This window comes from Melanotaenia boesemani, chromosome 11 (genome assembly GCF_017639745.1).
Source record: "Melanotaenia boesemani isolate fMelBoe1 chromosome 11, fMelBoe1.pri, whole genome shotgun sequence".
Lineage (NCBI taxonomy): Eukaryota > Metazoa > Chordata > Actinopteri > Atheriniformes > Melanotaeniidae > Melanotaenia > Melanotaenia boesemani.
In genome coordinates this window covers 18,248,598-18,274,876 of record NC_055692.1, presented here as the reverse complement: position 1 = coordinate 18,274,876, position 26,279 = coordinate 18,248,598, and the positions used below count along the sequence as shown (strand labels likewise).

General features: G+C 37.7%; 5 protein-coding genes across 13 annotated transcripts in view; 2 read left to right on the top strand and 3 right to left on the bottom strand.

Moving 5' to 3' along the window:
• Positions 1–3,299, bottom strand: part of LOC121648629 (membrane-associated phosphatidylinositol transfer protein 2-like) — a 41,724-nt gene extending 38,425 nt beyond the window's left edge. For all 8 annotated transcript variants that reach the window (XM_041998859.1, XM_041998856.1, XM_041998861.1 and 5 more), the window contains exon 1: positions 2,684–3,299. The gene's annotated coding sequence lies outside the window, so the exon portion shown is untranslated. The remainder of the gene's footprint in view (positions 1–2,683) is intronic.
• A 5,972-nt stretch (positions 3,300–9,271) lies between these two features.
• Positions 9,272–10,392, top strand: mtrfr (mitochondrial translation release factor in rescue). Its single transcript, XM_041999751.1, has 2 exons — positions 9,272–9,711; positions 10,036–10,392. Exons 1-2 carry the CDS (start codon positions 9,433–9,435, stop codon positions 10,264–10,266), a joined length of 510 nt encoding a protein of 169 aa, XP_041855685.1. The 5' UTR covers positions 9,272–9,432; the 3' UTR covers positions 10,267–10,392.
• A 2,763-nt stretch (positions 10,393–13,155) lies between these two features.
• On the top strand, positions 13,156–17,555 carry kmt5ab (lysine methyltransferase 5Ab). The gene is made up of 8 exons (XM_041998491.1): positions 13,156–13,295; positions 13,486–13,589; positions 14,826–14,964; positions 15,250–15,460; positions 15,549–15,636; positions 15,717–15,776; positions 15,951–16,141; positions 16,713–17,555. The coding sequence occupies exons 1-8, from the start codon at positions 13,286–13,288 to the stop codon at positions 16,921–16,923; spliced, it is 1,014 nt and encodes a 337-aa protein (XP_041854425.1). The 5' UTR covers positions 13,156–13,285; the 3' UTR covers positions 16,924–17,555.
• Positions 17,556–17,627: 72 nt separating this feature from the next.
• On the bottom strand, positions 17,628–20,218 carry rilpl2 (Rab interacting lysosomal protein-like 2). Its single transcript, XM_041999808.1, has 4 exons — positions 19,650–20,218; positions 19,415–19,566; positions 18,473–18,583; positions 17,628–18,040 (listed from the first exon to the last, which is right to left on the bottom strand). Exons 1-4 carry the CDS (start codon positions 19,944–19,946, stop codon positions 18,019–18,021), a joined length of 582 nt encoding a protein of 193 aa, XP_041855742.1. The 5' UTR covers positions 19,947–20,218; the 3' UTR covers positions 17,628–18,018.
• A 1,210-nt stretch (positions 20,219–21,428) lies between these two features.
• LOC121649323 (RILP-like protein 1) lies at positions 21,429–26,166 on the bottom strand. Of its 2 annotated transcripts, none has more exons than XM_042000070.1 (8): positions 25,684–26,166; positions 24,923–25,073; positions 23,205–23,326; positions 22,826–23,101; positions 22,533–22,721; positions 21,888–22,051; positions 21,711–21,809; positions 21,429–21,544 (listed from the first exon to the last, which is right to left on the bottom strand). In XM_042000070.1, exons 1-8 carry the CDS (start codon positions 25,957–25,959, stop codon positions 21,451–21,453), a joined length of 1,371 nt encoding a protein of 456 aa, XP_041856004.1. In that variant the 5' UTR covers positions 25,960–26,166; the 3' UTR covers positions 21,429–21,450. The 2 variants fall into 2 exon arrangements, with proteins under 2 accessions (XP_041856004.1, XP_041856005.1); XM_042000071.1 differs by having other exon boundaries at positions 23,205–23,323.
• Between the last annotated feature and the right edge of the window lie 113 nt (positions 26,167–26,279).

Sequence of the window (26,279 nt, the reverse complement as noted above, 5' to 3'; positions counted from 1 at the left end):
CCAGTCTGCCCACAGACATACGCTCCCAGTAACATGTTTATATGAGGATTAGGACTATTGGAAATCAGTGAGCTCTTATGTGATGCCTTGAAGAATTTTAGCCCCAGCTGCACTTCTGTTTGTCTGCAATGCTGCAGAACTTGATTGAGGTAACCAACTATAATACATAGTGTTCTGAGGGAGTCATAAAAACATACATTTCAGTTATGAAGTGTGGCAGTCTTTGCTTTGCTTAATGAATAACACTGAAAACACTTCTCCCTTCCTCAGGGAGGATTTAAGTACTTGTGTGATTAGAAAAAGGAAAGTTATCATTTCAATAATACTTAACTATCTTCATCCAGGAATGATTTAGCAGAATATTTCTATTCAATTAGATTTGAATATGTAGCATTGCTCATAAAAGCTGAATGAAGAACACAAAAAATATTTACCTACAGCCTCAAAATCACCATAGAAGTGTCAAAATTTGCATGGGCAACAGAGCCCTACCCATGTTCTACATACTGTATGTTGTGTTTGAGTGTCTGTTGGTGGAGGGAAGAAGGTCCATTGTAAAAAGAAAAAACCTGGTTATACATACATCCAGTATGAACTGCCATGTTTGAAGCAGAGAAACCTTCACTGTTTTTCTAAGGTCATATAGTGTGAGTTTTGGTCAGGAGTGATGCTATGTATGATGGCCTTTGACTACAGCGACTTCGACTCAACCATTAATCATCAGCATAAACTACGTTTTTGATGCAGTTTCACTTTAAACTTGTGTGTGACATGGAAAAAAAACATTCTGCTGGTTGTACGATTCAGTTTCAAACAGGAAAATAAAAAGACATGCAACTAAAACCTGAAACTACAAACACAGTAAAAAAAAAAAGGGGCAGGCATGAATTACTCACAATTTAGTTCAGGCAAAAATGAATAACTCTTTATCAAGTGCATATTTATTTTCATCTTACTTTAAAATGGCAAAACCAATTAAATGTTTAAGCTCATAATGCTGCTGATGGAGAGTATGTTAAACAAATTTTAAACATTCCTGCTTCCAGCAGGCAGGACTCAAGTTTTAACATGTCAAATAAAGCTCACACCCGGTATAGGAATAGAAACAATTTGTCTTGGTATGCATGTCTCAAACACACTGCTAATTCAAAGACTTGCTTTGATGTTGGACACAAAGCAGAGTGTCACAGTGGAGTGGAGGTGCAGCAGCTCCTACCCTCATAGAACAACAATCATCTGGACAACAGACGCCAAAGCCTCCGAGTCAGCACTGCTTCAATGACTCACCCAGACCCTGCTGAGTCAAGTGAAGTGATTCTTAATGCAGAAAGTCTCAAAGTCATATTGAAATAGAGCTAGGTCTTTGGTATACAAGAACAAGCTTGTAGCATACAGGTTATTCATAAAGACAAAAACAAGTAAATGCAAATTGTAAGACTCTAGCTCTGCCTCATTGAACCTCATGAATATGCAAAATAAAATCAGGTTTTCCACAGGTCAAGCATGCTGTAATTTGCAGAGGATTCTTACACCTTTTTTTCACTGGAAAATGTCTCTCAGAAAAGTTGGACCAGGAAAGCAAAAGAACACAATTAGGCCAGTATCATTTATATAACTAACCCATAAGAGCCCAACATGACATATTTGTCATATACAGCTTCTGAGACATTTTGCTTCAATTTATGGTATAAACTTTGCTTAAAATCCTGTTGAACACAATCTGATACTTGTCTTCTGGCCCCCAATTAAATACCCAGAAGCAGAAAACCACATCATAATATTTTAAACTATCACATGATAATAAATGGTAGATAGCTATAGATAATTGGGCTTTTTTTCCATTTTTTCATGGGTCGAGCCTTAATGGGTTAAGACCGCCAACATTGTTCTATACATGGACAGGGAGCAGTCCCTGGAGCCCAAAATGTGGGGCATACCTGGTCTTACCTAAGAATTATAACATATAATCCAAGAAAGACAACGACAGCTACAGAGAGATGACTACAAAGAGCTAGATGGGACAAAAATAACCATTAAGAGATGCAAAACTGTCACATACAGACCCATAAAGATCTATGTGAGATTAGAAAAGATCATAAAGACTGGACTCATTTTTATAAAGAGACATGGCATGATCACCCAGACGTTGAACATTGCCACAAATACCCAAAATCTTAAAAACTCATGCAGAACAACTGCATGGTGCACAGCTGGAAACAAAACAAACTAACCTGACCTGCTCTGTTTGTTGCTTTTTTTATTTTATTTTATTTATTTTTTTTGTCCCTTTGGTGTCTTGGTCCTGTAGGGGGACCTTTAACACATCCGCGCCCAGGGGGCCGTTGTTTTATAAGCCCTCTAGCATCATGTGTATGATAAAATCAGCACTCCTCACAGGGCATAGTCATACTTTAACGAGCATGACTGTGTGAAGCAACAGGGCAATGAATGGCATGAGAGCATAAAAATACGTTGCACTTCCTTGGAATAAAGGATGAATTTAAAGACACGTCTGCTGGTGAGCTGTGACAGCATTTTTAGAAACCTGGTAAAACAAGATTTATCTAACGTGACGTTGCATCTCCGAGAGGGATGAACTAGAGTAAACCCACCGTCGTTAGTTACCTAGCAACATGGCAGCACGGTAATAGCAAATTGATGGTAAGCTATGTTCATCACATACCTGGACCTGATGCACAACAGCGATGCACCTCTGGCCTCACTGCACTCCAACACTTAGCGATCCAAAGTTCATCCGCCTTTCTCCGTGTTTTATAAACTCTACTTGCTCCAGGAACGCTGGTTTCCTTCAGCACGAGGCAGCTTCTGCTGTGTTTAGAAACGATGCCATAACTGACAGGAACACATCGAAAGTCAGAGGTTTATTTCCTTTACGTCGCCGTTTGTTCGGCCCCTCTGCAAAGGAAGGGCGCGGGTAGGATGTGTAAAGAATGACACGCAGGGAAACATCATCAGCCCGAGAGTGTGTAGCAAGATATCATCCGCTGTTTCTGCCCATGTTTACTAAATCTGGCCACGTCATTGCGCCGGAGAGCAACACGCTGGTTTTTTTCAATCGACAGAAAAGGCCAAAGTAGCTATGATTACGTTAAAATGTCCTTGACTTTGCAGTAACATCGCATGAGTTGGTGGTTTGGCTTGTCCTGTAGTGAGGAAAATGACAGGGCGGTGGGTTCAAGGCAGCAGCCGCTCCGTCCGTCCACAGAACCTGGAAGAAGGGCGACGAGCGGACAGATGAGAAGCGCTCGCCATCGTAACTTACAGCTCCTCAAGTCTGAACTGCTGTAAGACTTCAGTATTTAAAAGCACGACACACAATACTGCTTAAGAGGCGCGTGTACAAATAGACTTCTGGTACTTGTTTCAAAATAAAAGTCGTGTACTACGTTTCAATCGTTGCCACTCCATCACATAAGCACAAATGTCGATACTTTCCTAAGCCATATATTTATTAATCCAAATATCTCATGGTCCAAACTGTTGCCCCATGCGCATTACTGCTGTGTAGAAATTTTGCTTAAGGGAATTTAAAAAGTTTTACTTTTATTATGAAAGATTGTTCACCAACTTCCGTGTTTTTCATCTAATTTGCTAGCTTGACAACAAGCTGCCAACCGACCCGTTGTAATAATTGAGCACCCCCTCTTGGTAAATGAGTAGATGGTCGATGCTAATACAGCTAGAAGCGCTCGTAAAGATCGCCGACCTCCGCCAAGCCATTTTTATTATATTTAATTTTTTTCTAATGGTCGTGGACATTATTTTTTAGTTAGAAACTCTAACGGCAAATTTATCCCTATCTCCCCATAGTAAAGAAGAAAAAATCCTGGATCCAGCTGGTGATCTGGATCACTTCCAAAACCTTATTCCATTAATGAGAGTTCCTGAAAATGTAATCAGAATCCGCCCTTTTTTTTTTTTTTAATTATTATTTTTTTGTTTGTTTGTTTGTTTGTTTTGAGTAGCGTCGCTAACAGACAGTCAGACAAACCAACGCCGCCGAACACAGGACTCCCGCCTTGGCGGAGGTAAATAAGTGAGTTTGAGAGGGTCCTGGCTGCGGAAAGCACGGCCAGGGAAGCGCGTGCAGCCTGCACCGTGTCGCTCAGTTTCTCTGGTCTGTAGCTATTCTTGTCGGTATAAAACCTACGTCACACTTAATACAAGTGACAGTATGTCCATATTAACAAAAAAAAAAAAAAAAAACTGCTTTTTCTTATCAGAAACAATATTTAGACACATTGCTGCTTCTCCGTGTCTGTGCGTCTACGTCATGTGTTTGTTTACCTTATGTTTCTTTTTAGAACGTAAAGTCCAATTAGCATTATTTATAGTACATTTAATTTCCACTGATGTTCCTGAATTATTAATATTTTAATTTGATTGCAATACATTTCTTGTCAATAATATGTTGAATTTACTTTAATGTGTCCTGATTTCATCCAAAAGTACAGCTGTGGCCAATTAGTTCCTTACACCTATTCCCTTACCCTTTTAAGGTGGAACTAAGTCTCAGAATAGTAATTTTTACTTGACAAAAATTATTTAGGAACCTGTAATTGTTAGGGAAAATGTTTAGTTTACCTTAAAATTGACATATTTAATTTCAAAGAGTCCGATCATTGTTTCTACACACCCACGTATACAGTCCCTGACAAAAGTCTTGTCGCTTATCCATTTTGTATAAACAAAAGCTTATAACCTGACTTTAAATTCATCGATTGGTTTTAGAAATGTCTCATATGAAAGCTAAAACCCTCCCAAATTATGCTCAATATACTAAAATAAATTTGCTTCACTGAAGAAAGATTGATCATTTAATGAACACAGAAAGGTCAGATTTTGGCAAGACAAAAGTCTTGTCGCCTACAGAAAATTGAACAAATAATTTACTTCAAATACAAAAATATGTTGCATAACATCAGTGAATTAAGTAGTAGTGCTGTGAGATCCATATTCAGTATCTTGTATGACTTCCATGAGCTTGAAGGACTGCATCCATGCGGTTCGACAATGATTCATACAATTTGTTGATGAAGTCATCAGGAATAGCAAAAAAAGCAGTCTTACATGCCTCCCAGAGTTCATCAAGATTCTTTGGTTTTGCCTTCCATGCTTCCTCTTTCATTCTACCCCAGACATGCTTAATGATGTTCATGTCTGGTGACTGGGCTGGCCAGTCCTGGAGCACCTTGATCTTCTTCGCCTTGAGGAACTTTGATGTAGAGATAGAAGTATGTGATGGAGCACCATCCTGCTGCAAAATTTGACCCTGTTTATGGTTGGGAATGTAAGAGGTAGCTAATACTTCTTGATATTTTAGGCTATTGATATTGCCTTCCACCCTGCAAATGTCTCGCACACCCCCATACTGGATGTAACCCCAGACCATGATTTTTCCGCCACCAAACTTAACTGTTTTCTGGGTGAATCTTGGATCCATGCGGGCTCCAGTAGGTCTCCTGCAATATTTGCGGCGGCTGTGATGTAATTCAACCGAGGATTCATCTGAGAAATCCACCTTCTGCCACTTTTCCAGTGTCCATCCTTTTAGCAGGCTGTGGGCCTTGGCAAATGCCACACGGTTTTTTAATTGCCTTTTGTTTAGAGCTGGTTTCTGTGCACTGATTCGACCATGGAGGCCATTTCGAGACAGGATTCTACAAACTGTTCTGGTTGACACAGGAACTTGAGGTGACCAGGCCTGGTGGAGCTCTGCTGCAGTGGAAAAGGGGCTGGCCTTGGATTTTCGAAGCAACAAACGGTCCTCCCGAGCAGTTGTCTTGCGGGGTCTGCCGGACCTGGGCTTGTCAAAAACATCTCCAGTCTTTTCATATCTTTTTCTTATTCTTTGTACTTGACGCTGAGACACATTGAAGGTGTCAGCCACCTCAGCAGTGGATCTGGTCTTCAGCCTCTTGATAATTAACGCTTTGGTCTCAGGGTGGATCTTAGGCATGTTGTCAGAGGTCAAGTTGCAGTTGATGTGAAGGTCTGGTGTGCTGGGGTTCTTTTTATACACACCCACTAAGTGATTGATCAGTAACTGATCACAGGTGAGGCTGTAATCTAGGATTGGGTGCATCATATGACAAGGCGACAAGACTTTTGTCTTGCCAAAATCTGACCTTTCTGTGTTCATTAAATGATCAATCTTTCTTCAGTGAAGCAAATTTATTTTAGTATATTGAGCATAATTTGGGAGGGTTTTAGCTTTCATATGAGACATTTCTAAAACCAATCGATGAATTTAAAGTCAGGTTATAAGCTTTTGTTTCTACAAAATGGATAAGCGACAAGACTTTTGTCAGGGACTGTATGTTAAGGAGGAATTATGGGTAATTTTAGAAGTTTTTCCTTTCCAATAAGAGATTAAGGCTCATGTCTTACCACTAAAATGTTCACCAAGTTTACAGTTTTTCTCAGCCGTTCAAGTGCATTTAGTTCAAACTCCACAACAATTTGTAATTTCTGCACATCAGAGTATCATTTCTCATTGCACTGATCAAATAGCAAATGCTGTTGGACACTTAACATTTGCTTTCATACAGTTCTCTGCTATTTCATGGCATTATCATTTGCTTTAGTCACATAGGTCAAAATGAACTATACTTAGAACTGCATAATAGTCAATCCCCAAAAAACAGTCCTCATTTTCATTGCTTGAGTAATTACATACAGAATGGTTAAACTAGTTATCAAAATCTTTTTAAACATTTCTTTGTAATATTTTCCTTTAATGTCTCCTAAATTGAATAACTGCTCTCAGCTGACCCTCAGCTTTCACTAAATCCTATAGAATAGTTTTTTTCTGTCTGGAGGCGGAAGGTGTATAGCCAGCATCCACATACTCAAATGGCTCTGCTAGCAGCCATAGATGCAGGATGCAACGAGATCACAGCAGAGTCCTGCAGAGGGTGGATTCACCACTTGAGGAGATACTTTCCTTGCTGCATTGCACGGTATGATATCATCCGATGTGATGTTGATGAAAATATGTGGCCCTACAGACAGCAACGTTCTGATGCACAGGAGTGATTTAGTATGTTCAGTTACATACAGTATAGTAATATGTATGCACTGTTACTGTAGTACATTGTATACAGTTGTGTATAACTCTACCAAGGGTTGACAATTTGTTGTATATAAGTGACTGAAGTGTATGTATGTTTGTTTGTTTTTTGTTTTGTTTTGTTGTTTTTTTGTTTTGTTTTTTCTTTTTTTTTTGTTTTAGCTGTTCTTTTTCTATGCAAAATGCTGTGAACAAATTACTGTAAAATGGCAAATTTTATATGAATTGTACCATGTCATGTATTCAGCTACTCTAACAACATTAACATGGAACTTTACTGTAGTTTTCAAATATCTGTACATCTGCTGTGTAGTGCTGTCTTGGGCATTTTCAGGTAGTGTCTCCAAGATCTGACTTTTTTGTATTAAAAAACACCTACAGATTAGACTGTCATAATTAAACATGACTAAGCAATTTGAGTACTTTGTTTGTACTCAGTGGTGACATGGCTTTTATTTTTAATGGCTATGACCGTGTCATTGACATGAATACTTGCTTTTGAGGAATCAACGTTTTTTTTAGCAAGTGACATGCTTTTGCAGGTTATCCACTAGGTGTATTAATTGTTAAGGGCTGCACGGTGGTGTGGTGGTTAGCACCGCACAGCAAGAAGGTTGCTGGTTCAAATCTTGGCTGGGGGGGGGGGGGGTTAAAATCTTGAGGGCAGTGGCCTTTATGTGTGGAGTTTGCCTGTTCTCCCTGTGTATGCGTGGGTTCTCTCCGGGTACTCCGGCTTCCTCCCACCGTCCAAAGACATGCATGTTAGGTTAATTGATGACTCTAAATTCTCCCTGTGTGTGAATGGTTGTTTGTCCCCTTTGTGTTGGCCCTGCGATGGACTGGTGACCTGTCCAGGGTGCACCCTGCCTCTCACCTGTTAATGCTGGGATAGGCTCCAGCTTACCCACAACCTGTCATGGAATAAGCGGTACAGAGAATGAATGAATGTATTAATTGTTTTGAGAAACACACTAACAGCTGCACTAATGTTAATTCGATGTGAGACATGCACCAAAATGACTGCGAAAAACTGTAAAATTACCTAATTTCAGTCAAGACATATTTTATAGATTGTAGACAAATTTGTGCCTACCACCCATTACATTTTAAGTTGGAATAACGGCACATAATAGCTTGCCAAGATGTGGTTAAGGCTCATGTCTTGCAACTGAAACATTGACTGTAGTTTAAAAATACATGATTTCACTCAAAAGAGTCATATTGTATAGATTATAGAGCAATTTGTGCCTTCTGCCTACTTTTGTACATTTAAAGTGGAATTAGGGTACAAAATAGCCATTTCTTGGTTGCTAAAAAGCAAAAGTAGCCTCTGATCAATTAAATCTGCCTTAAAATGATTTTATTTATTTGCTGTTATTACTTTTATTGTGCACATCACAGCACACTAGGTCCTTTGCATGATGTTAAATGCCTCCAAATGCCCAAAATATGACAGTTTCACTTGCAAAAAGTGATCATAGCACACAGTTTGCATTTGAAGGATTAAATCTGCCTTAAAACTAGGCAGAAACTAAACAGACAGATCAAAAGATAGATACTTTTGGACAGTACTGTACACATCAAAATAAAAATGACATAGTCAATGTTATAAGTGTTACTATTAATGTGACTACCAAAGATAAAGTCCACACAAAATACATAAAGAGCTTATAATATATGCTGCATCAACAAAATCCTACAATTTTCCACAATTACAGCTGAAACAAATAACCACTCACTTGATTGTTGTGGTGTGGAAATGTGTTGTCCATTATTATCATTTGTAATTTATAGTTTAATTGTATTTCACATAATTTTAAGTTTTTAAACTCGTTTGTAGGGCAGGACAAGAACAGTGAAGTTATATGTTCTTTCATTCTAAAGAAATGGCTTTGACTGGATGCCAGTACAGTAGTTATGGGTTCATATTGATGTGATACACTGTCCAAACAAATATGCATTCACAAACAGTCATGTACATTTATCACTTAATTGGATAAAGTAAAAGAAACACACTGAAATACTTTCACAAGACTAGACATATGTATTCATTTACTTTACAGTAACTTGATTTTATGCCAATTTTAGCTTTGTTCCACGAGCTAACGCACGGTGGCAGTGTTGAGTCAAATCACGTTTTATTAAGACCCCGAAGAAAAACACGAGGTCGCTTGCTGATTGGATGACTGTTGAAGGAAGCGAAGAAGAGAAGACAATATAATCGAGTGCCTACTGTGACCGTGAAGCTGTATTAATAGTGTAGTGAATGCAATTCATAAATTATTTGCTTTGTAAACTGAAAGTTATCTCTTAGTTAGCCTTAAATCAAGTTAAATGTAATGTTATCGCCTGTTCCGGTCATCACCCGTATGTTCAGTGTGTCCAGGCGAGTGTTATGGAAATCTGCCCCAAGTCTCTCTGAGCTGCTCAGACCGACATCCCCCGGAATGACATGTGTTTTGGCAGTTGGCAAGAAGAACCTGCCGGATTTTCCTGTCCTGATTGAGGATGAACTCGAGGAGCAATTTGTGAGAGGATCCGGGCCCGGAGGACAGGCTACTAACAAAACCAGCAACTGTGTTGTGCTCAAGCACATCCCCACGGGGATTGTTGTGAAGGTAATATTTGTTGTGTATTTGTAATTCTAAGTGAATAAAGTACGAATAAGAGTGTATCCTGTAGAAAAAAATGTCTCTAGTATTATTATACTATTACTGTATATGCCTCTTTATATTTATCATCCCTACATTAATATCAAAGCAGTACTTTACTGATGTAATAAAGCCCAACTTTACATATTAGATTTGTTTCAGTATTGATTAGTTTGCCTGAATGTCTTTCACTTATTTGAAGTATTTTGGTCCTACTAATGCTTTTTGATCAACCAAGATTGCGATTTCCAGCCTGTTCAAGTTCTACCTTTCATGCTATTTCCCCTACAGTGCCATCAGACCAGATCTGTGGATATAAATCGAAAGCGTGCCAGGGAAATTATGAGAGAGAAACTTGATGTTGCATATAAAGGAGAACTCAGTGAACTACTCATGATGAAGAAAGAGTCTATGTTAAAGAAGCAACAAAAGAGGAAGAAGGTGAACGAGAATCTGGAAAGAAAAAGACTGTTTAAAGAGAGTCTGGCTACAGACTCCAAACCTGGAAATGACACTGTTTAAAATGTTTATGTTGAAAATAAAATATGGACCGAAATACCTAAATGAACTTGTATTTATATGTACAGTGACTAAAGAGTAATGTCTGAAAAAAGTACTGTTGTCAGGATTAAATATCAAACAACTTTTTATCTGTGTAGTGTGAATTATTCAAAATTGCAATATGTTGCTATTCATATGATACATGTCTAATTTAAGTTAAAAGATTAAATGCTATGCTGATGGTACATCTTTCATTTTTTTAAGAACATTTTCAGGCTTAGAAATGCAGGTAAATATTTTGATTACACATGTGTTATGCTGCCTTTAACTGTAAACTGTTTTCTGAGTTGAATGCATATTTTTGTAGCATTTTTTCTTTGTGTTATAGTTAATTGTTAATTATTGTTTTTTATTTAATTTGTCAGATGTTAGTCTAGACAATTTATTGCTTGTTCAGCTGATGGTAAAAACAAACAAAAAAATCACTTAACATGACTGAAACTACATCATTTAAAAGGTTTTTAAACCGGCTTAACTTTAATCCCCTACTATCACTAGATGTCAGCAAAAGACTTCTAACATATACAGCATTGAATATACATAATATACCTATACAGCATCACTATCGTTCAGGAATGATATATATATATATATAAACTGAGAGAGAGAGGTGCCCACAAGTGAGCTTAAACATTTAGAAGGCAGAATGGACTCAACAATTATCAGTGCTCAGTAAACAGCTAGGTTATACATTCTTTTAACTTCACATTCAAACTATTCCACAGTTTAGTTCCACAAACTGAAACAGAAAAACTTGTTTTGTTTTATGGGCATCCAAAAAATTGATTTTAAGTTTGCCCCTTTAATTATAGCTCCCTTCCAGATCAAATTGTTTCTGAAAATGATCTGATAAATATTACTTGTGCAGAATGAAAAGCCTCAAACTCCAATAATTTTAGCCATTTTGACTGCAGGAATAATGAATTAGTATGACTTCTATATCCAGCCATATGTATTTTGTATTGCTTTCTTTTGAAGGAAAATTATTAATATTATTTAGTCTTATCAATATTACCCATAACCTCTGCACAATGATTAAAATATGGAATAGCCAATCAACAGTACAGAATGTGGATTGCTCTATGATTAAAAACCTGCTTTGCTCTGTTTACTACTGCAGTGCTCTAAGACTTTATTTTGTATTTCATGGATGAGGTTTCCAACTTATTTGATTAGATTCTTATATCTTTAGCATTTAAGGATATCTAAAGACAAAAGGGGGGAAAACAACACTGAATCACTATTTCAAACTTGATGAAATTGCAAAATGTTCTGAGATCAAAATAACTTTAGCACGCGGGACAAGTAACGGTGCATTCGATTTGACTCAGAGCTCGGAACTCGGCCCTGAGAACGACGTCACATCCCAGCCAAGCGTTCAGACAAAATCGGAAAATTCGCCAAACCCGTATGTACGTCGGAAGGAAGCTCTTCGTTTTACTTGCGTTTGCAGACGTTTATTAATCCACTATATGGAATGATCACAAAAGAATATGGACGACATCGAAGTTAAACGTTGTGACATCATTTGTGAATGTTTAACTATATGAAAAAGAGACTGGTGGCTTTGGTGTAGTTTATCATACGTGCAACTTGTTTTTGTTTAGTGCAAATAAATCTATGTGGGAACAAACCGTTGGTTTGTTGGGCAGCTATCTTTACTGGGTGAATTCGAGGTTGGTCAGTTTGCCCCAACTTTTCGAGTGGTATATCCGACTTCAAGGGGCGTTTGCGTTGTTTTTCCGACTGAAAACTCGGAAGATCCGAATTCCCAGTACAACCGAACGCACCATAAGCGTCAAACAGTTTTTCTTTTAACTGCATGAACAGCAAATACAGCAAAAATGGCATAATAAAATGAGTCCTCATGAAAAGATTAAAGCCTAGACAAGACAAGATAAACAAACATTCTTACAGAAAGAGAGGAAAAGACAAGAAAAAAATACAACTAAAAGAAATCAAATAACACACACACACACACACACACACACACACACATATATATATATATTCTGCTAGGGTTTTGTTTTTTGTTTTTTTGTTTTTTTTTTTTATAGCGATTTATGTCCAGAGTTAGGTTTTTAAGGTTAAGGGCATCAAATTGAGAGAGGAGAGAAGAAGACAGAGCTCTCCATGGAAGGCATGGAGTCCAACAGTTTGGTTAATCATGTGTCTTATGGAGATATACATGCCATGAGAATCAAATTTTTTAAATTTCCACTCCCTCAAAAATATAAAGAAATACATTTTAAATGCATGAATGAAGTTTACCCCTCTTACGAGTTAATAAACAAAAGATTCAAGACAGAAGTTGATAACTATCTCTGTAATTCTAATATCAAAACAACAGAACGTTTATTTTTCAGTTGCCCAAAGGTTATTCCTTTTTGGTGGTTATTGTCTGATTATCTGAAATCCAAATCAGTAAAGATACATTATCATACAAAGATGTACAGCTAGGTATAAGTACAAAGGATTAAAAAAATGGAATTTTTAATGAGCTGATGAACAGATATGAACTATTTTACTTCCTGATATTCGTTTAGAATTTTATTTATTGTGTTATTTCGTATTTTATCTCTTTTTTTCTTTCTTTTCTATGACTGTTCAAATGTTCATACTGGCATTTTCATGTTGGAAAAATGCTATTAAGGTAATGTAACCTATTGAAAACTTTGATTATAAACGCTTTTGTTAACTCAATAAAGTTGTTTTTTTAAAAAAAAAAAAACGTCTCCTGGAGAGGGCGGAGTAAAAAACAAAGATTTACCCAATGAAAAGGCTGCTCAAGCTCGCGCCTCGCCCGTCTGGGCGAAACAGCCAATAAGAGGTGTAATAGCGTTTTTTAAATCCTCCACGTTCTCAGTGACCTGTTTCGTACCGTGGTGGTCGATTTAGCAGCCGAGTGAAGAGTCTGTGGACACAGAGGGCAACGTTTTAATGCCCCACGTCGTTTTTGGATTTTACTCCGAGAACTGAGATGGCAAAAGGTTAACTTATGAGTTCTTGTTTAACTGTTTTGTGTCGTATACAAGTTACTGTAATAGTTGTGTAGCCGGTAGCGAACACTCCAAAACAGAGGCTGAAGTTTGATAAACTTCTGTATTAAAGTCCCCGACTTTGGTATATTCTTGTATAAATTTAACAGATATGCTTATATTTATTTCCATGTTTCTAAAGGGAAGAAAAATGTACTGAAAGTCGACAAAAAGCCACAGGACACTACTGAACATAAAGTTCCCTCACAGACGGAGACAAAGGAAAACAAGCCTGCAACTAGCAAGGTATATGTTTTTTGTTGTTGTTGTTTTAAATAATATACATACTTATGTGTTTGCAAAACAACGTGGCAAACAAATATTGTTTTAATAATATTTTGCGTTGACTCAACCGAAATTAATGCTAGTCCTACAGGGACTAATGCCTCCGCTTATCTAACATAAACGTGTTTACCAACTACACTGCAAGATGCCCCATTCTCTGTACACGATCTGTTCACTCTTGAACCCATTAAGCTAAACCACCTCTCCAGTTTAGCACTTCCTCCCTCCTGCCCGCACTTATTATTATAAGTTTAAGTGTAAACAGGAAGTGTACTCATGATGTATGTGAGTAACAATAACTGGCCAGCCCACACTCATTAAGTCTGATTCACAACCACATGTAGTAAGATTTTTCTGTATTTATTTCTGTTTATCTGGCTGTGCTTAGGGACCTAAAACTAAAGATGCTTAGTGGAAATGGTACAAATACCAACATTCAGCACTTCAGCCTCAAACAGCAGGATCTGATCTCATGGATGCCACCATGCCATGTATGATCAGTGTCTGGGAAAAGTTTCTCACTTTTTCAGTGGAAAAATATTTTAGACTTTGTGTTTTATGCTTCTTAACAAACTGGTGTTTTGATGCTTTTAATCCCCCCAAATATTGCAGATTGTTTTAAGCGTGATTCTGATATGATCATGCATTATCTACAGTATTGTATTAACAAATGTAAAAAGAATGCTAACATGATTTCTTAGCATTAAGTAGATTTATTCTACAGTGCTTTCTTACTAGCTTGTGAAAAAAATGGCAGCTGATGTTGAAGCGTGCTTTGAAGAGCAGTTTATAAATTAGCCTGTAACAATTATTACATCCAGAACGTTTACTGCTAATTTTTCATTGCAAAATATGTTCAGTGACAAAAAAAAAAAAAAGCATCATACACTTACTAGTGAAGTAAATAACTGAATGGGTTGATCTTTGGACACAATCAACGTTCCAAGTTAATAGGTAAATTAGTAAAGTCTTGGCAATCTGTTCATCATTTACTGTTGAATCCACTGAGATTAAATCAAAGAACCAACTTGTTTTTGTAATTGAGAGTTAAACAAAGAGCAGAGTTGTGTAACTTGTCTCTGCGTCTGGACATTTACATAGTTCTGCAGTTTTACAAAAATTAACACAGCATTTCTTTGCTCTCTTCAAGGAGTTCTTAATTTTCTGTCTAATAATCAAAATGAATAATTCTTGCAGAATTGCGTAGGTAAAGTACAGTCAATTCTCCAGAGCCTGCGGACTCCTAGATCTCCTCTGAGCGACAATACAAGTATGCGGATTCAAGAAGGAAATGATTCTGATGCATCTACTCCTAATGTGTCAACACTGAAAAAAGGTACGTATTTAACACTTAAAACTGGTTGAACTGACTAATATAAAAACTCATGGATTCTTTAGTTTTATAACCTGGATTCTTGAGTTATTTAGCTTTTGACCTTGTTGTCACCATGTTGTCAGCAGATCCATGTATGCAACACAAACATTTCCAGCAGAATGGTTACACTGTTCACTGACATATGACACAACTTAACAGCATTTCTGAGGGAGTCTCACTGTCTTGATTAAGGCTAAATATTTAAGGCAGCTGTCAGTTTCATTCCCTGTTTACTCCTCGTTTTAGACATACCCAGTAAAATTAAACATGAGAGCTGTGAAGCCAAAGAGCAGAAACCTGAACTGGTTTCTCACAGTCATGTGACAAAAGTACAGGACGCCAATCAGCTCGAGCATAAAGAGACAATAACGCAACAGGATGTCACGTCTGCAAAAAGCAGCAAAGTTCCAGCATCCAATCCTCGGAAAAGCACTAGTCGCAAGAACGGAGCAAAAAAGTGAGCCAGCAAGTCAACCACAAATAGCCACAAGAAGAAAAGAATGAAAGAATGTGATCCTTTTTTCTTTTTGTATGTCTTTTTTCAGGACGGAGAACAGAGCGACCCAAAACAAAAAGGTCACAGACTATTTCCCCATTAGACGGAGTAACAGGAAAACTAAAACGGAGCTAAAGGTTTGTTACCGAATACGGAGGATTGTAGCTGTAAAACTGTCATTTCTATGCTCATGTTTTTGCTGCTCCTCATTCACCAGGGTGAGGAACACAAACACATTGATGACTTGATAAAGAATGGCACTGAAGAAGGAATGCAGGTAGGATTTAATGGTTTAAACGAGTTTAGCCTCTTTGAATCTGCAACATACAGTACAGACTCCTGTTAGCTTGTACTAAGGATTTGTTTGTGACAAATCAGGTATTTATACAGCTTATAAGTTACTAACATCTTTGTTTAATCAGTTAAACTTAATATTTTTTAATGTCATCAGGTCCGACACATAGAAGGAAAAGGAAGAGGAGTATTTGCCATGAAGGACTTCAAAAAGGGAGATTATGTCGTTGAGTACCACGGCGACCTTCTGGACCTAACCCAAGCTAAAATGAGAGAAGACAAGTATGCTGAGGATCCCCAAACAGGCTGTTACATGTACTATTTCCAGTATCAATCTAAAACTTACTGGTAAGTCTAAATGTTACCAGTATAAAAGTTTGGATGCCAAATCTATGCCTACGCCTAAACTCAAATTTAAAAGAATTATGAGACCACCACATGTACAGGTTTTAAAGATTTTTAAACTTATTCCAGTCAATGCGATGTGAAGTAGATATAATTCCCAAAGTGTTTTGTGTTCTTGCCTGATTGTGATTTTAATTTTAAAAGCCAACTTCAGATTATTTCTATGCATGACATTGATATTTAATTTAAATCTTATTTTTGATTCAGTTATGTATATATAGTACATCTAGTTCACCTTTTTCTCACTTCACTCTATTTAACTTTCTACATTTCTGCTTTTAACACACTTTTTTTCACATTTTTATAAAACATAGAAATATTTGGTATTTCTGTCACGTATCAGATAATTTTGTCTCAAAACCTGCTCCACATTGTTTTTGGAAAAATCTTTTGTTCTAGGCAGACCCTTTGTAAAATAATTAATAGCTAGAACCAATATTCTAGTAAGCTTAAAAAGGTTGGACCTGTAGCATGAATAACTGCTTCATCTTGTGCTTCCTGAAACGTATTGCAGCGTAGATGCCACAAAGGAAACTGGGCGTCTTGGAAGGCTCATCAACCACAGTAAAACTGGAAATTGCCAGACAAGGCTCCACGTCATTGATGGAACCCCTCATCTGATCTTGGTGGCTTCCAGAGACATCGAAGCAGAGGAGGAGCTGCTCTACGACTACGGTGATAGGAGCAAGGCCTCAGTCTCCGCGCACCCTTGGCTCAAATACTGAAACCTCCACCATGAGGCCTTCTTATCTTGAGCGTTTTTTTTCACATGAACTAATGTTCTCTCGACAAAAAATGGCTGACACGAACAGTTTCCACTTTGCTTTTTTTGTTTAAATTGTCTTTGTTATAAACAGAGGCAACTGTTTAAATTCTTTGAAGAATGCTTTTTTTATATATATATATATAAATGTACTTTTATTGTGCTTTTATATATCTTTCTAAATTAAATGTAGCCGGCTGATAAAAGCTTGAGGAGTATTTTGGCCATTTGCTGGCTATTGTGAATTGAAGAATAAAGTTTTAATTCCACCGGTAGCATGGACAGAGTTCTCCAAAAAGAAAACTCTGAGATTGATGAGCTGCATGCGCCTCAGTTAGCCCACCACACCAAAAGATAGAGGGGAGCCTTCGGACATCTGCTGCTGCTTTTACTGCACCACTGGTGTGGAGAGGTAGAACTACTTTAAAGCATCTGCTTTAAAATCCACTTATAAAAACAAAACTGAATTTAATCTTTAGACATATTGGCTTTGAACCATTTAGAGGATATAAAAGACTCGCAAATTACCCGGCATGTCACACAGCATCCCAACAGTTGTGGAAACAGTTCAATACAGCTGTGCTATAGTTTTAGGCCAGACTAAACTAGCTGGCATCTGATTTCTTTACATTGACAGGAAATCAGAAACTCAAACACTCAAATAATAAAAGCTTAAAAATAGTTTATTCTTATTCTTACTTTCTTTGATCCAAATAATGGAAAAACACATTTTAGATGACTGAGCCAACATGAAGCCTTGACATACACACACACACATATATATATATAAATGTGTTTATGTATGTAATATTTCATTGTAAATATGACATAATACATTCCAGTTTCTTAATTATAAATTATTTCTAATATAATTTATAGTAAAACTATATCAACACTGTAATACTAAAAATCAGCTTGGGTTAAAATTTACCAGTACAAAAATTGTGCTTGTTAGACAAACAGAAGTTTAAAAAAAAAAGTCATTACAAAAGTGGTAAAAGTGGGCTGACAAATCCTGTTTGCCTCCTACATGGTCAGTGCTTGTGAAAGTTTTTTCTCATTTTCTCCTGAATGAAAACCTACAAACAGAAAAAGTCCAAAGTTAGATTAACAAGGTAGTTCCTGGGAAGAGTGGCTGAACATGCAATACACACTCAAAACTGAGTCATAACAGGCTGTAATTACTGTGGGCAGCAGTTTGGAAGACAGTTTTCAGCCTCTTTTTTTTCCCTCACTCACTGCTCACACAAACATCCTCGGCATTAGCATGACTTCATTCAGTCACAACTACATCATTAGCGGACAGGAGAGGGGCTGTGCGAACAATCTCTCTGCTAGCTCACTACAACATCATGTGGCTGCTGCTGGGAAAAAAACATTTTTTGATCTCCTTCCATTTTATCTTTGACATTAAAATAGTATGTAGCTAAAAATAATGATTTTAATTATAGAAAATGATTATTTTCTTTGTGCATATGTTTGTCTATACAAAAATGTAACTTGCTACTCACAATTTCCCTATGGTTGTCTTCTCATTTATTGTAGCTGAACTGTGTTCTGTAGCTGCAGGTGAGTCCAGGTCCACTTCCACCATGGCTGGTTCAGCTTGAGGAAGAATTCCACTGCAGGAGAAAGGACAGATTTTAACACCGCTATAAATATTCCATATAACAAGGTCAAAAGATAAAAGTTACACGAGTTAATACAGATGCAGCTGGTGATACTAATATGACAGTTTTGTTGCAAAGCTTTTGAATAGTAGTGTAATGCAAAGCTGGTCAGAGCTTTATAACAACAGCTGTGCAGGTTAAATTTAATTGTCTGATATCTGATAGAATGATCAACTTGTAAAGTCTCAAACTAGCAATACTATTACTGATACTTTTACAATATCGGTGGTGCTGATACTAAGACGGTTTATCACAGAACTGCATCTGACTGCGGCAAAAGAACAAAGGTTTATAATTCTGTGCGCCACAACTAATGTGAATTAGAAAGTATTGAATATTGAATTCACTAAATAGATGTTTGTGAATACCAATATTGACAGTGTCTCTACAATATCCTCTCTTGTTTCATTGGGTTCTATTTGTAATGTTAAGAAGATAAAGGTGCACAGAACGGATCAAGACTTTAAGATACTAATTTAATTTACTTTTAGTTACGCCCAGTCAATGTAATATACAATACAACAGCCCCGCCAGACATCCTTCTTTGAATTTTCAGGTTTGTTAACAGAGGTGTTTCAGAGATGATGTAATAGCTCTATGACTATTAATACTGGCAGTGATGTGTTGGATTACACCTCAGTAAGCTGGGTTAGGGTTAATGCTTCTGATGTAAATAAACAATAAGTTATCATTTTCATTGCAAAGCAGCACTAAGAAGTCTGATGGAAGTTTTTTTTTATTATTATTATTTTTAATACATCAAGTCTGTTTAAATCCAGTTACCTCTTGTATAATTGAAGTTCCTCTTGCGCCACCATGAGCTGAGCCTTCAGCTGGTTCCTCTCTTGCAGGACCTCTTTCAGCTCCTGCATGGTGAAGCGCGGTCTGTTGGGGTCTGTTAGGTCCACCACCAGCTGGTTTGGTCCCGCTGTTTGCTGTGATGGTAGACAAAAACACATCCATAAAAATCCAACTTTCTTTAAACTTCCTTTCAAAGGCAGATGGTCGTAAAACTCACCGTGCCCTGTCCAGTGGAGGACCCCTCCTTGATGATTCTGTCCAGTTCACTCTTCAAGTTGTCCCGCTCCATTTTCAGTTCCTCCAGAGACAAGTTGTATTTGTTGACCAAAGTCTCAAACATTTCCAGGACACGGACAATCCTGAACTGCAAATCCGACACTTCTTCACCCGTGTTACTTATTTTTAATAAATCTCGTCCGATTACGTACGAGATGTCATACACATCTTCGACGGTGAGCTCAAAAGCGTCCTTCTCGAAAGCCAGAGCAGGCGACGACTCTTCACCAAACTCCATGACAGAATGGTTTTAGTCCTTGAAATGACCAAAAAATGTTAAATTTTCTACAACAGTGAACAATTGCTGTTCTCAAAACACAACACTTTTTTTCTCTTTTTGAGCTCGGGTTAGTACTTGTAATACACGAAGGTAACCAACTTCCAGTAGAGCAGCACTTCCCCCATCACTCATCCACCAATAGCATGCCTCCTCTGACAGCAGAGGAGGGCAAAGTATCCTAGCGACAGGTGAGATCAAAGATCGTCTATGTAGCAGGAGCACTCACTCCGTCAAACCGCCAGTCCTCGTCCTCCGCTTTACAGAAATGAAGACAAGCGATATGGACAGATGGAGTAAAACTCTTTCCCCCCCTTTTTTATTATCATCTCAGTGTCTCTCTACCCAGTCACTCTTTGCCTGTCAGAATCAGGTGAGAAAAACATGTGATTCAATGTTTATGTTTTTTACGGCATCTGGCACAATATAAAAAACACAGACAGCCATAATTAAGTGAGTAAATGAATATACATATAAAACTCGTTTCAGCAGGTGACCAATACTGATTTGGAAATACATTAAAAGCACCCACTTACAACTTACAACAAATAAATATAGAAATAAATAAATGTAGAATTAAATTTGGAAATATATATAAGAATAATAAACCTATGGATAAATAAATGTAGAAATAAATAACAGAAGATATGAATCGATACAAACAATAGAATATACACATCTTCTACATGTAAGTATATATTTCTAAATATGTATACTTATTAATTTCTTTTTACTTTTTACTTATAAACAATCAAGAGTCCGATAACATATAACTGATATATCTTAAATCTCACACAGTTGTTTTATTCAGTATTGCCATGTTAATAGTTGATCGTCATACAACACCAAAAATCAAAGTTTAAAAATAAAACTTTATTTATTTATACTGAATCAACATTATTTTACACATGCTCTGTGACATATACAAGATATTATGGTTTGTTTGTAGAGTCTTCATAATGAAGGAAAATGTGCATTCTGATGATTTACTAGAAACCACAGCATGTTGTGCCAGACTGTAGTGCAGCAAGTCCATTTACTAAAAGATACGTCCCATACAGACTCAAGTGTGCTTTGAAAGCACACATAAATCACACTATATGTACAATTTATGGGTCTTAAACCAGCTGGACACATTCCTGACACATGATGTCATTATTTATAGCTTAGAAGTGACCAAAGACTTTTGCCGTTTTCTGAGAAGTACTCAGATGCCGTACATTTAAAATGATTAAAGATTTAGTTTAATTTAAAGCCCTAAACAAGCCAACACAAATAAAAAAAAATTAAAGTTGGCAGCAGAAAAACAACATGGTTAATTCCCCATAGTTTTAAGTGCATAAACAAAAGACACATTGAGTTTATAATATATGAGTAATGCTGCCATTAAACCAGTTCTTGTAAATTTGTAAATTGGCAAACTGTATTTAAATGTTTTTTTTAAAATAAGAATTTCATTACATACTCATATAAAGGAAACAAGTCTCCTGATTGGCAACAACGTGGGATCATCTGTGATCAAACCCGCTGCTACCATTGGCATTATGGCAGTGAAGATCCTGGAAGAGGAAAGTGGACAAAAGGGAAGGGTTGGACAAATATCATTTGTAATCTAAGTGTTTGTATTAGTTTTACTGATTCCTGTAAAATCAGTTCTACATGTCAAAAGTACACAGCTTGTGAAGTGCTGTTAAAACTTGGTGAAATGTCAAACTTAATACTCACAAGCGTCTTATTCCTGATTCAGGCTGATCAGTTGAAGGAGAGTGTGATGGAAGAGACAAAGCAGAAACATCTGGACTAATATCATCCTCAAGCTCCTCACTGAAGATAGAGACAAGGTTATCTTTTGCATGAAAGCCTTGCACAAACAGTCAAATCTAAAGTATAACCAAATCATACCTTTTATAATATGCCAGCTCTTCCTGGAGCATGAACACTTGGGCTTTGAGTTCATTCCTCTCCAGCAGGACGTCCCGCAGCTCCTGCAGGGTAAATCGAGGTTTGTCTATTTCCTGATCCGGGCTGTCTGGCTCTTCCTCTAGCTCTGTATCAGTTGATCCGCTCTGCATTAAAACACACTTTCAGATTTTGTCCTGCACATTATGGTAAATAATAACATAACAGCTAGCCAAGAACTGAGCTAGCCAACCAAAGAGAGGTAATAATAATAATCTAGTTGAGTTGGAGAAGTTAAATGATCTACTCTGTCTAAAGTGATTACAAGAATCTATGGGTTTAAGTCACTAGTAATGCAGCAGAGCTGTTTTGATAATCAAGTCTCTGCCAACAACAGGGCTGTGGTAGTAATGACAAAAATGCACCATGAGAGACAACAACTTAATAAAAGAGAAGATGACTGAAAGCTGAGGTAAACAAAGCATTATAAAAGGGTAGAACATAAATTCAGCTGGTGCTTGTAACCAACAGATACCACCAAATGACCAAAAGTATTAAAATGTCTATTTATTGTAAATATTCTTAAAGAGAGCTTTGACAATAACCACAGTATTACTGTGTGCAGTAGAGACTGGAAGTAGATGTTACCGGAAACTGTGCTGCTGTGTCTTTATCTTTGTCAACGTTTTCTTCATGTTTCTCTCCTTTTGCAGATTTTGGCAAAACTGAAAGGCTCTTGTCACACTCAAAGCATGTTGCCACAAAGCTGGGATCCCCTCCACACTCCATCCATACTGACTTTGGTTTGATGGGGTTAAAAGGTGTTGTTGATGGGGACTGGAGTTTTTTTTTATACAAAACAACTGATTAGAAAACAGTAAGCTGTAGATTTACTATTGTAATAATGGTTTACAGTCCAATAACAGTCTTTTTTTTCTTACAGTTATCAGTGCTGATAGTGGTGGTGACATCTCAGATAGTGAAAGGGAGGACTCCTCTATTTCAGCGAGTTCTTTCTGCAGTTCCCTCTCCTTGAGCTCCTTTCTTAGCACCGCGACCTCCAGCTGCAGAGCTCCAAGCTCCTGCTGCCGTGCCTGGGCTGCTGCCTCCAGCTCAGCCCTCTGCTGAATCACTGCCTTGCCCTGAGCTTCCATCACGCCTACCTTGTGAAGAAGGTCCTGGTTGATCTTTATCAGACGATGCTGCTGCAACTGGAGCTGTGGTTGTGAGAATATGTTTCATGACTTTGTAGTGAAAGCTGGTATTTTGCAGACTACATATTTTCTTAGTTGATGTGGTGTATGCTAATTATATCCTCACCGCTTCTACATCATCATTTCTTAGCAACAGCTCATTGTCTTTCGCCCGGATTTCATCCCTTTGTTTATCCACCAAGTCTTTCAGCCTCTTCATCACTTGGTTTTCTGTCTCTGACATTCCTGCTGTTATAAAAACAAACAGAAGGGAATATTTGCATTATGATAGAATGTGTACAAACAACACATCCAGCAGATGAGAAAGTTTCCATTTCTATTCTGCAGCAGTCACTTTAAGATATTAAATTACCTAATTCAGAACCCTCCATCAAAAATTAGTGCTGGAAGATCAGCTATCCAATTCTTAATAAATGTCTCTGAAGGACTTCAGAAAACAGACAGTAGGCAACTAATATACCAAACAGTCAAAAAGTAGTAAGTATAGAAATGTTTTGCTATAACCAATTACTTTATCTCCAAGAAATCTCATGTCTCTGGGAGAGGATTTTCTTACATACACATAGGAAAGTAAATCACTGTAAGACGTTGCAGTACTCACATTGCCAGTTTCTACCTTTAAATGTGGTGTTTCAGGGCCTTGTTGCATCAGGAAAACCAACTCATCAGTCTGTAGAGCAGGAATCTCCAACTCCGGTCCTCGTGAGCTACTTTCCTGCAGGTTTTGGATTCTACTCTGATGCAACACACCTGACTCAAATCACTGGGTCTTTAACAGGCTTCTGCAGAGGTGTGTTGTAGTAGGAGACATCTAAAACCTGCAGGACAGTAGCTCACGGGGACCGGAGTTGGAGACCCCTGCTGTAGAGCAACAATGTCATGCAGTATCCTTTCATCTGCAAGCTGCACATGCTTGTAAGCTGTGTGTGTGTGTGTGTGTTTGTGTGTGCTGCGGCCCTGACAGTAAGTACAGCTGCAGTCACTGTGAGTTTCACACAAGAGCTATATTTTGGTCTACTTCAAAAATAGTCTCCTTCACAAGATCCTGGTGGCAAGTCTTCATGGCCTACTTTGAACTCAACTGACACACATGCATATGTATTTATATTCACTGTACAGTCCCACATGACTGTGCAAGGTAAATATGTGTAATATACAGCAAATGGCAAAAGAACACAAGAAGAAGTTTTATTGTCATTGTACAAGGATTCAATGACAAAGCAAATCAGTATTTATTTCTGTATCCCAAGTCATCCAGACAACATTAAATCTTACATATGGGGCAGAACTTTAAACAAAACAGACTGTGAACCAGAGTGAACTTATACTAAAATAACCAAGCTATGTAATTTGCATGAACTTAATAGACATCCGTACAATATCTTATTATATATTGCTTTAATATTTTCTACCAAATATGTTTTTGTTCATTGGCATTCATGTAATCAAGTAACTCATAACTATCAGCTGCAGTTACCATGCAGCGATACAACAGCCCAATATGTTCTCACCTGATACTCCCTAATTCATTGTATCTGCATAATAGCAATCCCATATAAGGGCTCGTTTTGCTAAGGTGAGAGCTAAGGTGGATGTATGAGATCACAAACATTTTTCAGTCAGAAAAATTATTTACCAAGTTGAATTTCATGACACTTTAAGTAGAAGTGGACCATGGGCAAATAGATAAAAAACTTGCTCATGCAGATTCTGTTTACTTTTTATATAGATTTTTTTTATTGGTACTGACATAATGAACAGTATTTCTTGTATGTCATGGTTGCTTCATGTGGCAGAAAGATGTTGATGCAGCAAACAACTCACCGTCATGTTTTTGCAGATCCTCTTCTGTGATCGGGGATTCTTTCAGAGAGAGGCTCACTAGAAGCCTCTTGTTCTCTGCTTTAAGCTGAGCGATTTGAGAAAGCATGTCCTGGACTTCTCCTCTCCATACATCTTCAACTTGTTCCAACTCCTAAACATGTACGATATGAGGGGGGGATGACAACAAATAAATCAGAAAAAACATCAGCAGTGGAAAATAATACCTCAGAATATTTGGTATTTAACTGCAAAGTGTAGATGGATGGCCTCCAAAAGCCAGCATTCAAGTTGAGACCAACGTCTTGGTATTTTTAATCCACGATTTTGCTGGTGTGCATTGTATACTGCCTGAGCAGCAATAATGCAAGAAAAAAGTTATTTATTAGCCAGAAAATAGCCAACATTAATGTAATTTAATACAGTTGTTTGATTCTGGAGAAATCTTTATTTATCTGGACATCAAACCTTGCTAATGTCAATTTACTTATATTATTGGAAACTACAATAAAGAGATATCTTGCTAATTTTTATTTAACCACAGATCGGGCAAAAATGAGCACGTAATGTCAAAAGTTATCAACATGAATCCAGTTTATTTACTTGCTTTCCAGAATTACGTCACCCTGTGAGACAAAAACGCCAAAACATGAATTCATACAGATTTACAGAGACGCATACAGGCAAAAAGCAGTTACAAACATAAAGGTGGACAAGGGCAGACCCTGACGGGACTTTCAGCTTCATAAAGACACAGTACCGACCTTCTGATGTTTCCTCTCCTGCTCATATCGATCGCTGCGCTCCTGGCGCAACCTGTCCACCTCTCTTTGCAGCTCCTCGACCTCCTGTCTGGCAGCTCCGCGGCTCACCAATGTCTCCAGGAACTCCAGCACCCGCACCACGTGGGGTATCACCCCGACCAGACACTCACAGCCAAACTTGTCTATGACCCGCTCAAAGTCTTGTCCGATCACCGCAGCTATATCGTACACATCCATGACGGTGAGGTCCGCCGCGGGTCTGTCGAGCGCTGACATAACGTAGGTCTATTACTGTTCTGAGCTTTATATGTGCACCTCCAACTTTCATCATACCTATGTAATCTCTGAAACTTTGAATAAGCTCACATTTGCCGTGGAAAATTGAGTTTACACAAGCTAGCTGACGCGTATAAGGACGCAAGAACAACTTGTCTGAGTTTGTTGACGATTTAAACGACTCTACTTCTGTGGACGCTACCTCTGATGCTGCCTTCACGTCTCTCAGAAAGGTGGACATTTGAATTTCAATCACACTTTTCTTTAGTCAGTTTTTGTAAGTGTTCGTTTCAGCTTATTTTGCTTTTGTCATGTTTAAC